We start from the raw sequence: 12,450 nt of genomic DNA on the forward strand, positions 1-12,450 counted from the left end.
TTTTTAAACTTCGCTTCTGACATCAAAATCTCCTCTGGCCTTTCCATTTCTGTATCATGTGGTGAAATGGAAACTGCCGTTGGCTTTTACTTTGTATTATCTTAACTCCAGTGCTACGTATATAATCTGCGCTCAATACATATTTGTTGACTTGATTTTGATTTAATGTTCTGGAGAGTCTATGGCAAAAATCCCTACCTGAGCAACTAAAACCAACAATATTTTGGAAGTGCTTACTAAATTGAAAGCACTTTGCCACAGGCTGAGGCACTGAAGAGAAATAAAATTGATTGCCTAAACAGAAGAAATTTTCAGTCTAATTAGGGCAAAAGAAACAGGTGTAATAACTATGGCACTACCTTTGGGATCTGTGCTCAGAGGACTGTTGATTTTAAAATAAAGTCTTTTTGGAATTTCAGAGATAAATTCCTTTATTTGAGCTACATGATAAATGCAAATTATGGCAACTACTTTAATGGTGAGGTTCTCATCAAAGCCTTTTCTCTTGTGTAGTAAAACTAAAAAATTTTTATCAGGTTAATACGCCTGATATTACATGTATATACTTCATCTGTCCCCATTTTCTCCAATTCTCAGCTTTATAGCTGGTAATCTAACCAGCTGTCATCTTTAGGAACTGACTTCTGAATTGCTTTGTCAAAACAGACAAAATTAGGAGATCTAGCCTGTGGCTAGGTATTTCGTCTATAGTCTGCTCCATGTCTGAAAATCTTGTATTTTCTGGTAGAATATTTTGTGCTATTAGACATCACCCTCCAGGGAAACCCAAGGACACGAAGGCAAAAACTCTATGGCATTCTGTACTGAAGAACAGAAATCCTGTATTCCATTCCAGACTTCTCCAACACAGATGCTAGAATTTCTTCAAAAAATGGAAATAACGCTAATGGTCTCCTTCATCTAACAGCAATCATTTATCAAATATTTACGTGCATTTTTACATTTAATCCTCTTGATACATCTATAAGATAGATTCTATAATTATACCATTTTTTTAAATTACAGAGATACACTTTATTTTTATTATGACAATTTTACAGGTGACGGAACCGAGTCCCAGGGACAGTGTTTTCCACACCCATGTGGCCAGTAAGTTGCGTAATCTTACTTGCTCCTAGGAGTACTCAGACGGTAAGATATGCAAAAGAGCCTTAGGTTCTTTGGGAAAGACATTAGGTAATTCCAGGAATTATTTTTATTATCTTCTTGTAGTATTTCTGTATGATGCTTTGTCTTAATTAATTAATCAGTGAAAACACTGGTTAACTGGCACTCAAGTAGTCAGAACTCACAATTGCTTTTTTTAAGGATAAAATTTGACTCTATACTGTAACAGATCTTTTTTAGTTGCTTCTAAAATGTCTCGCTAATCTTTATTTTTTAGATAGGGTTTCTCACAGATGCTTGGAGCTTTCCCTTTTCTGTGTATAGGAAAAACTAAGATTTTCTTTGTCTTTATAGGTTTTCGTTGCTAGATAAAATCATCAGAGGCAGCCTGAAATAAAATTTTATGATGACTCTTTGAAAAGGCTTTGACACTGCCTCAGATGGAATGGTTATTTGATTAAAGGTGTGAAATGAGTAAGGAATCCAGAAAGTGAGACATAATCGTTCTCTTAAGGCAGATACAGCATCTTATAGAAAGACCAGCAAGCGTGACACATAACAGACACCCCTGAAAGTGTTCTGTCGATGTTTAACCTTTGAGAGTCTGTTGTATAAGTGGCTGATGAGCAGACACTCATTATTTTGACGTTACAGCCTCTGAACAGTCTGGCTAACTGGGGACTGACACGGAATTATCTTCATTTATGGTTCTCTAAAACAAAGCTTGCAAGTGAGAGAAAATCTGAGATGTAAAATCAAAGTTGCAACGTCTAAAAGTGAAATTCGAGGCAGTTGCAGGGAATGCTTGTCACGCGCATGTCAACCAACGAGGACATAAAGGGAATTGTGCAAAGCCTGCAGACCTCCAGACACATGCCAAACACGAACTCAAACTTGAGTTAGAAGCAGGAACTACGAGAGCAGCAGTATACAGGAGTTTAGAACAACTCATTAAGACTACCGTACCTGAAAACAAGGGAATTTGTCCTTCCAAATCCTAAAACTAAGGACTCTGTGATCTCAATGCCCTCTAGTCTCATCAAAGGCACCAACTGCTTTAACAGAACTCCCACCGATGGGGTGCCTATGGCCTGAAACAAGTTGTTAAAAGTGAAAAAGAGGTAACATGATACTGATGCTTCTTTTAATCAAACGATGATTCCATTATAACAGTTTTAAAGTACTGAACCACATCCCAAGGCACTGCCATCATTTCAGGAAAAAAAAAACCACATAAATTCTAAAACAGCACAATGAATGCATTTTTTACCTGGGACACAAATTCTAAAGAACATTCGTATTATAAGGGTCTTCTTTTTTTAAATACTTAAATCCACAAAACCATCTTTAACGAGATAAGTTAATCAAGACACGGTTTAAAGGTGAACACTCGTGAGGAGTGAGAGAAACGTGGTCTGTAGGACATGAACCAAACCTCAGGGCGCTAATAAACATAAGTCACTCTACGACCTTAGGCAAGTTTCTTAACTTCCCTTTATTTTCAGTTCCCCACTTGTCAGGGAGGAATAATAAATTATTCACACAAACGCTCAATGGAATTTAGACATGTGTAGGATGAAAATCTGATCCCATATATTCCAGATGGCAGGCACAGTGCAATTCACACTGTGAAATCTAGACGAACAAGCTAAAAAAACCTTACAGAATAATTCTTCTGAAGCATGTCATGTCACCTTGTTATCGTAGCTCACGGTACCATCAGGTGTAGTCGCCATTATTTCTGGAGTGGAAGCTCGTAAGTGTCCCGGGCTCATAATACTGGGTTTTGCGACTCCAAAACAAAGAATAAGGTAATTTCTCCACAATGTAACATAGCTGTCTCCGCTGCCGGCAGTGCTGGTTTTCTTGGCATTAATTGGGCTGCTAGAAATACGAAGTCAAAAACAAGAGTGAAACTAAGTTCCGGATTTTAGGTATCACTTATTAAATAAAGATCCTGGGAAGCGCTCCAACTGAGTTGAACGATTGTCTGTCAAGGACTGTCTGCCTGGACAGGGAATGTCTCTATTGGATGGAAAGCTGAATAGAACTTTTCACCGGTCAGGGGCTGAGATTCTATACTCAGACAATCATAATGATTATTAAGGGAGGAAAAAAAATTAGCTCTAGACAAGAACTTTTAACCTGCATTTACTCAATGTGAAGACTTCTGTAGTAAGATGGTCAGAAACTAGAGAATTATATCCCGATCTCATATATAAAACAAAAATGTAAGAGGGCAAATGGTGAAACAAACAAAACAGAGGGAAGCGTAGGGGTCCCTTACTTCGGGTCCACCAGAGGCATCACGGACTGCAGCCGCGTGAAGGCGTAGGGCCAGGCGTAGCTGAGGGCAGTGGGGCAGTGCTTGGGCAAGTTCTCCTGCCGGAGAAAGCTGAAGAGGCAGAGGACCCAGGGGTCTTTGACAGACTGAGCGAAAATCCAGACGTGGGAAGGGCTCTTCACATCGTAATGGCTGTTGACCAGGACGGCGTTCCACTCCACCAGCCACTGTAGGTCCACGCTGTGGGTCAGGGGTAAGGTCGCCTGCAGGTGCAAGAAGCAGGTGATGAATCGGTGCTGAACGGCAAGCTCCACGTCCTCGACCTGCCTCAGCCCAATGTCCCTTCCTCCACGACGCTTTTCCCATCTACCTCTGCAATGGGTCCAGCTCGGAACCTGAAGCACCCTTCCCACACCTCCCACGCCGGACCTGGGTTTGTGGTCACGGCCATTCCTATGGGAGACCGCAGGCAGCGGAAGTGCAGAGTTTAAGGGCAGGGGTCAATGTCGCACAGCCCCACACACTAGTACCCAGGAGCTGCCCACTAAATACTTGTCGAACAAATATACAACATGAGCTAGTTTGAACTTGACCGTGGATTTGCCAACTTAAAATTCTGAAAAGTTATTAATCTCTGAGATTCCTAAGTGTGTTGTTATCCCTGTAATTAGTGTTTTTTCTTAAAGCCATGATCTTGTTTACCTTTACTTGGACCGAAATACATTCTCTCCCTGGCTTAGGGAGATGGCTAAGTGCAACCTCTTTTATGAAGGGTATTTTACTAATGATTTTTGAAGTAAGGTACCTACTTATTCTTGTCCTATGATATCAAGCCAAAATAATACATTCTAAAACCTTTGGAAAGATATCTATATCCATATTTAATCTATATTATATAGAGACATATTTATATATTGATACCACATAATGTCTTATATTTCATTCTCTTTTAAGTCCAGAGTATCAAAGCTGAGGGAAGACCAAGTTTCAAATAATCTAGCTGTCGTACGTGGAGAGAAAATCGCCGTTACGTTTGTCAGGCATTTAAAGTGACCCATTTTATCTGCTGGGTCTCTGAGTTCCCATGCGCCAGAGTGCTGCACCTGGGGCCTCCATGGTTAATGGGCTGAAGAGGCGCAGCTTCAGAGCCAGAGACTTAAGGCTCCAACACTGGCTCTGCCCAAAGCCCCTGACATAGGAACATTTCTGAACACCCCAGAGTCTCTGTCTGCTTAATTTATGACTTGGAAATTATAATGCTGATCGCACTTAATCTTTAAGTGGATGACATGAGATAAGGGATGTCAAAACCTGGCACAAAGCAGGCGCTACTTCCCCCCACGCCTCTTCTCCCCCTTCAGTGCATCTTCCTACGTGCAGTACTGCTGATCTGGTTACCCAGGCTCAAGATTCAGACTCTGATAAACACAGAACAAAATCACAGGAACAGAACATAATCTGCAGGGAAACAAGATATGTATATAAAACAATTACGCCTGGCTCTTCCATTCAGTGTCAAAACAATCTGAATTTCTAAAAGAAGAGGTAGAGGTATTCACTATCACTGTGAAGGTCTGCACTGCTTGGCTAATAGTTCTAGTAATTATCATTAATATTCCAACCATAAGCAAGAACAGGGTTGCTAAAAATAGGGATCTGTGTTCACACTCGGTTAGAAAAGGTCATTAAAAAGCTCACACGTGCCTTTAGGTTTTATATTTATTTATAGCTCTTTGTCAAATATGTTTATCTTCATTTATAGTTATTTGATCAGAATATACAAGGCGCGTCGGCAACGTGGATTCTGCAGATGTGCCCTGCCTCTCTTCAGCTACTTAGCTAAAATCAATCCAAGTCCCATAACTGTGCCTTACTAATTAAAAAAAAAAAAAAATCAGGTAATTAAAATCGGTTTCAATTTTCCTTCTACTTCATCAGAAATTGAAAGCTGCCAATATGCTCTTTAAAACAAAGAATGTATTTGTGTAGCAGATAAACCTCTATGAGATTCAGAGTCCAGAGAGGGTCAAGTCCAGGCCCTGAGACTCTGTGTGACTACAGCCCTGCCCCTTAATGTTTTTGAGTTTCAATACCTATGAGGGTCAAAATAGATACTAAATGTGAAAGCACCTTGTAAACTGTAAAACAACACATAAATATAGGTTATATAGCATTCAGTGTAATAAATAAAGCAAATTAATTTTCTGAAAGAATCCTGAGCAATTCTTGAAATTGCAATTTGCAAAACTTTATCTATCTTCCTCAGACTCAAATTTTGATTTAAATTTATCTGAAGGTCTCCTGAGCTAGTATTTGAAAAGCTAGTCTTGTTTCCCTAAGGACTTTTGTTTTGGTTTATTAACCTGACATAAAACCCCAGAATTCTTCCATATCATTTTTCTTTGTGTCTCTTTTCCAGCCAGGCCCAGAGCTTATACTTAAGAACGATCAACCATCGGGATCAAACGTGTACTTACTGAATCCGAAGCTGCTACGTGAATAAAACTTTCAAGAATGGAAGAACTTAGCTGGTCCATGACATCAATCATAGGCCTGTCATCGTCCTGTACATAAAGGAGACGATTACTCTCCATGGGAAAACAAATCCTTCCACCCTCTCCACCGCCTTTGTCCAGCATGTGAAGCATAACAGCTTGCAAGGTAGTGATAAGGGTTTTCTCACAGAAAAGTGAGTGCCACGGTGGTGAAAGGTAGTGGGTAAAACTCCCTATGATTCTGAGTTTAGTCTGACAAGTTTCAGTGGAAGATAATTAGAGCTCCAATTTGACATTGTACTGAAAAGACACGTACCTGAATTTCAAAAACTCATGCACATACAGTTATTTAGACTGGAATCTAAATCTCAGCATCACACATTATTCACTAAAGTGTTCACGTTGTCATTAATTTTAGAAAATGGAAAAGCCATGAAAATGCTACTTACTCAAGTCACTGATCTGCTAAAATAACTGGTAAATTGTTGACTGTGATTGCATTTCAGTCCCAAAGAAACTGCACAGGAGACTGACCACACACTCTCTGTAGTATCTATGTTGTGCACAGCTATTTGGTAAAAGAAGCAAATTGGAAAAAAGCACAGGAGAGAGTATCTTACAGGAAATTCTCCTACATGATAGTGCGTATATACATGAACATGTGTGTTTGCCATCCTTTATCATAGAAAGGCTCAGAAATAGGAAATTATTTACTTAGCAGCCTTATAGGAAAGCTTCGGAATGTCCTTATTCATGTACGAATGAGAATGGTTTCAAAAAGGTTGTGGCTGAAAAAAAACCAAACAACAAAAAACCAAGCTTGTAGATACAGAGACCGGATTGGTTGGTTCCCAGAGGCGGGGGGGAGGGGTGGCAAAATGGGTAAAGGAATCAAAAGGTATAAACTTCCAGGTATAAAATAAATACGTCATGCAGATGTAATGCACAGCATGGCGACTACAGTGAACAAGACTATCGCATATTTGAAAGCTGCTAAGGGAGTAGATCTTAAAAGCTCTCATCACAAGAAAAAAAAATCCTGTAGCTATGAATGGTGATGGACATTAACTACTTACTGTGGTGAACATATCACAATATGTACAACTATGGAATCATTATATTGTACACTTGAAACTAATAATGTTGTATGTCAATTATACCTCAATAAAAAAAATTACACACACAAAAAAGCTGTGGCTGGTCAAAGAAAGCACCGTAGGAGAAATATTCTTAACACAGTCGGCTGGAATAGCAGTTAAGAACCTGGGCTGAAGAGGCGTGTATATCTGGTTTTCAATTCTAGCTCTACCACATCCTAGTTGTTGATTTTGGGTAAGGCATTTAAGGCCCCTAAACCTCAGTCTCAGAATCTGCACTATGGGAAAAATAACAGTACCGATTCTTAAGTTATTGTGAGGGTTCAGTGAGATAATATGTATAAAGCACAGCTCACTGCCTGACACATACATGGTAATTATTATTATCGTTATTTCATAATTAGAGACTTAATGGAGGTTTATCAAAATGCAGCATGTCCTAGAGATCCATTTACCAGATCCCAGAGATGTCCTAAAATACATCAGAAAGCCTGCTGCAGAAATGTGAACAGAAACGATTGGGATACATTCGAAAATATTTTGTGAAGACACTGATCGTTTTAAGGATCATGAAACCAAGATTAGGGACTTAAAACAAGAAAACAGAAAGTAGTATTTTTCTAAAGAAGTATGTCACATAAAAAGCTGGTCCTTCTTTCATCAACTTGTGGAGAGAGTTTGGCCACCTGTGCCGACAGGCAATGAAACTTAACATCTAAACAAGGGTGTACAGCCCTTGACCGAGTGCAGGAGAATAACTGGAGTCAGTCATGGTTATTAGACAGCTTACTTCTCCCATCTCAAGTGGACATATTTTCTTGTGATGCCATTTTTCTACCACTATTGAGATTAAACAATTTTCAGTAAGCCAGACTGTTTGGTACCTTGCTCTTTTTAAATGGGATGCATGGTTTTCTCAAGTTCATTCTCTAATATAAATGTAATATCTTCTTAATTCTATGTATGTTGAACATTATGAAAGAAAATGATCTAAAACTGAAGCCTAAGATTCACTTCTTCACAAAGCACCACCTCTTAGAGAATCAGGAATAGTCTATTCTCGTGCCCTCAGAATATATGACTTAGCTCTTGTAGGTCAAGAGTACGATTTCATAATTAAAAACCCACCCTGGGCTTCCCTGGTTGCGCAGTGGTTGAGAGTCTGCCTGCTGATTCAGGGGACACGGGTTTGTGCCCTGGTCCAGGAAGATCCCACATGCTGCGGAGCAGCTGGGCTCGTGAGCCATGGCTGCTGAGCCTGCGCATCCGGAGCCTGTGCTCCGCAACGGGAGAGGCCACAACAGTGAGAGGCCCGCGTACCGCAAAAAACAAAACCAAACAAAAAAACCCCACCCTGAATCAAAAATTATTTGTTGACATCATGGGACATGAAAGTACATAAAATAGTAATGCATTCTTTACAGTTTTTAACCTAAACTTTGAAACTGTTGAAAGATATGAATTGGAAAATTCAGAAAAATAATCCATACCTCAGGCTGACCCAGGGCGATGAATAAAGCTCGAATTTCCTTGAGTATTAAAACAGACAGTTTGCGTGTGGCCACCTGGAAACTGCAGAGTAAAACCAGAGCAAAGCCTTCCACGGCATGGAGCACACTGCAGTGGGGACCTCGCTCCGAATGGATTCGGTGGCTGGAGCCATTGGCAATGAGCTATTGTGCAATAAGAACAACATTCTATGTTCAGAAAAACAACAGTGGAAGAAGCAGCCACTCTTCTATGTACATCTTCTGGCATGTTTGACCTTGTAATACTAAAATAAATTATACCAGCTTAGAACCATACATGTCTATGAATTCATTATTATTCATGAAATATCACAGATCCCTTTTTATTTTCAGACCAACTGTCACTTTGGAATACCATCAGCCCTCTGTTACCTCTGATAAGGAATAACTTTTCAAAGGTTATTAGCAGGAATAAAAACAAAACTGCTTCCGTCCATACCGTTTGAGATGACACTGTATATTTAATTAAAGTGTCCTAATTTGGCTTTACTTAAATTCTCTATAGAGAATTCTCTATTTTAGTTACTACTAAATTGAATTTTCAAACATTGATTTGCTAATCAGACTTCTTTTCATGTTAGATTTTAATCCGGGTTTTGCATGTTAATGAGATGGGTTCTGAAAGTTCCCAAACCAAATGAGTCTCAAACAAAAGCACGCCAGACAACAGGGCAGATTCCACCTCCATTTCAGCCTCCCTTTTTCAAGCATAGGTAATCCTTGTTTTCCTCCCTGTCGTCTTTTGGCAAGTGTAGGACACAAGGAAGGAGTCATGCCCTGAAGCTCGTCTCTGAGGTTAGCCCATCTGGGACCCTAAACGCTATCATACTTCCCAAGCCTCGACATTCCTCAGACCCTCAGCTAAGCTCTTCTCCAGCCAGACCCCTTCTCTGTCTGCTCATTGCCAACACCAAGTCACACAGCCCTGGTTCTCATTTGACCACACTCCTCCTCAACCTGCTCTTCAAAATGGTATCATTAATTTTTACCATTCAGGACTGAGGCAGGAGAGAATAAAGAAACCACAAGACTTCTTTCTTCTCTGGATATTGGAGAAAGCAACCAATCTGTTGCTGACTAGGGGGAAAACACTGGTGGGCAGCTAACTTTTATATATCCATATCCAACTCTATATCCATATTCATATCTATATCCATATCTGCTCTAGAGTCATATCCAGATCTAGATCGATATCCATATTCATATCTAGATACACATCCACATCCAGCTCTAGATCCACTTCCAGCTTTATATCCACATCCATATCTAGATCCACATTCATACCCAGCTCTATATCTCTTCCCTATGGCCATTTGCTCTTACAAACGGACTTATAATCATACTTCTCTGAAAAAAACATCCTTTTCTGCTCCGTAAATGGCCTTGCTAATGTTACTAAATCTAACCTGAGGTGGCACACGATGCCCTGAATTTCTTGGGCACAGTTTAAGCAGATGGAAAAACTTAGGGCCATCACTAGGGAGCAAGTTCCTAGGTAGCTGAAAGTAAGAACCACAAGGTTCTCTGGGCGGCAACTTACTTGTGACATAAAGAATATAAATTAGTGGGCAAAGGGTGAGAATCACCTCTGAATTTCTGATCTTGTTGGCTTGTTCGTAGACTTTTCCTTGAGTTTGTATGACCAGTTTCCACTGGGTGAGGAGCTGCAGCAGTAACTTGAGGGATGAATCAAGGAGTGTGTGATGCATGTCATTCACTTCCCGGAGCAGGAAGTTGGTAAAGCCAAACAGGACATCTTCCCTCCAGTCTGAGAAGTCAACGAGTAAACCCTGAAGAGAATTTTGCGCAATATGTCGCAGTTCATCGTCCATGTGAATAGAGAGCCTGTGAGATGAATAAAGACAATGAAGTCATTTACTTTATCAGTTTTTCTTCTATATCTGTAAAGGAACATACCTAAGGCCAGAGCCTTTTACTGTATCTGAAAAATGGGTCACTCTCCCCTAATATATTATTATAATTTTCATTCAGCTCCCCTAATGTTGACATCTTATATAACCATGGTACGTGATCAAAACTGAGAAGTTAACATCAGTACAATGCTATTAACTAAAATACAGATTTTATTCAGATTTCACCAGTGTTCCATCAATGTCCTTCCTGTTTTGGAATGTAATCCGAGATACCATGCTGCACTTAGCTGTACGTGAATTCTTTTTAATACATTACTGACTACAGAACAAATTAGTATCAAACCTTACCACTTTTAAGGATGGTCCTGGAGAAACTAAGGGACTCATCCAGAAGTTCAGTGAAAATGAGTAATTAAAAGTTAGGCCAGTTGTCCTCAATTGGTTTGGCCCCCATGAAGGGAGTTTTGGTAACGTCTACAAACATTATTGGTTGTCACAACTTGGAGTGTGCTCCTGGTATCTATGTAGCAGGTAGAAGCCAGGGATGCCGTTAAACATCCAACAATGCACACAACAACTCCTACGACAAAGAATTCTCTGACCTAAAATGCTGACAGTGGCAAAGTTGGGAAATCCTGAGTTTGTCAACTGAAATAATATCAGTGTATTTAAGGTTTAAGCCAGAACATCATAATAATATTATTAAATAAATCTCAACATTGGTATGGAGCGTTTATAGTTAACATCATGCTTTATAGATTCATTCATTCACTTATTTAATAAACAAATGCTTTTGAGGTCCTCCTAAGATTCAGGCCCTCCTAAGATTCAGGATATGGAGTACGGTATGGCTGTGTTTACTGGGTAGGGTGTTAGCAAGAGCGAGGTATGAGGCAGTCCTGGAGAGACAGCAGGAGTGGCTCGCTGGAGGGTCTGTGGGCCACCCAAGGAGGCAACACAGCAGGAAGAGGTTAAGTGTGAGTGCTCTGGGATCAGAATGCCTGATCATGCATTAGCTATGTGACCTCATGCCAGTTACTTAACCTCTCTAAGCCTCAGAGCCTCATTTGGAACATGGGGATAATAGCTGTACTTGTATCTCATAAACCTGTTGTGAGGTTCATTGAGATGATCTATGAACAGCGTTTAGTACCACACGGAGCATGCAGTAAGCACTCAGTGCAGGTTAGCTCTTACTATGAGAAGAAAATGAACCGTATTCAGAAAGTTACAGGGGAAGTAACATGATTAGATTCACATCTGAGAAAAGAAAGTTAGGCAGGAACATGCAGGCTGCCTTGGAGGAGTCACAAGACTGAGGGCAGAGACTGGCTGGGAGGTCATTGCAGTGACTCAGGCACCGAGTGGCGGGGGCCTGACCCAAGGCAGAGACGTAGTAAAGAAGGGAGAGATGGAGAGCAAAGCTACCCAGGAGACAGAATCTCCAGGACTCAGCAGCCTGGAATTGTTCAGTGTCAAAGAAGCAGCTGGCCAAGTCAACAGGGGCCCCCATTAAACAGGATGAAGCATCTTCAACCAACAGAAAAAGAAACTGTGAACCAGAGTGGTTAAGGGATTTCCTCAAGTCCAGGATTCCAACCCAGGACTTCTCATCTTTAATCCAAAGTTTTCTCCATAAAACAGGTCTGATACACTTACATATTTTTGAATAGACAGTATTTCAAAAACTGAATACGCTTCTTATTCTCTAGAGTATAAAGTACACTAATTGGTCCAAATTTGACAATATAAACCAGACAAAAGCTCATTAATGAGCAGATATATATACCAAGTCAGGGAAGATACATTTTCTGTTCCAAAAGCAAGTTAAGCTCTACAAAACTGCTGAGAAGGAAGAGCTGAGCTAATTCTTCAGGACAGACTTGCTAGTAAGTCTATAGTTGTTAAGTAGGTCACAGTTGCTGAAATAACACACAGAGGTCTTTAACCTGGGCTTCTAGTTAAGGACTAAGGCAGGAATTTACAAATTTTCTTTGTATTTTAATCAGCAGCTCCATTTTTTTTTCAAAAAATTTTATGTAG

The 12,450-nt window shown here is 40.1% G+C and overlaps 1 protein-coding gene across 6 annotated transcripts in view; it reads right to left on the reverse strand.

Moving 5' to 3' along the window:
• The window catches only part of FRY (FRY microtubule binding protein), a 327,504-nt gene that overhangs the window by 99,830 nt on the left and 215,224 nt on the right, over positions 1-12,450 (reverse strand). For all 6 annotated transcript variants that reach the window (XM_067713507.1, XM_067713509.1, XM_067713511.1 and 3 more), the window contains exons 18-23: positions 10,120-10,378; positions 8,495-8,677; positions 5,890-5,976; positions 3,416-3,675; positions 2,823-3,012; positions 2,095-2,219 (exon numbers count right to left, since the gene is read on the reverse strand). In XM_067713507.1, the coding sequence (XP_067569608.1) occupies positions 2,095-2,219; positions 2,823-3,012; positions 3,416-3,675; positions 5,890-5,976; positions 8,495-8,677; positions 10,120-10,378 (1,104 nt within the window). The remainder of the gene's footprint in view (positions 1-2,094; positions 2,220-2,822; positions 3,013-3,415; positions 3,676-5,889; positions 5,977-8,494; positions 8,678-10,119; positions 10,379-12,450) is intronic.

This window comes from Pseudorca crassidens, chromosome 18, assembly GCF_039906515.1.
Source record: "Pseudorca crassidens isolate mPseCra1 chromosome 18, mPseCra1.hap1, whole genome shotgun sequence".
Taxonomy (NCBI): Eukaryota; Metazoa; Chordata; class Mammalia; order Artiodactyla; family Delphinidae; genus Pseudorca; species Pseudorca crassidens.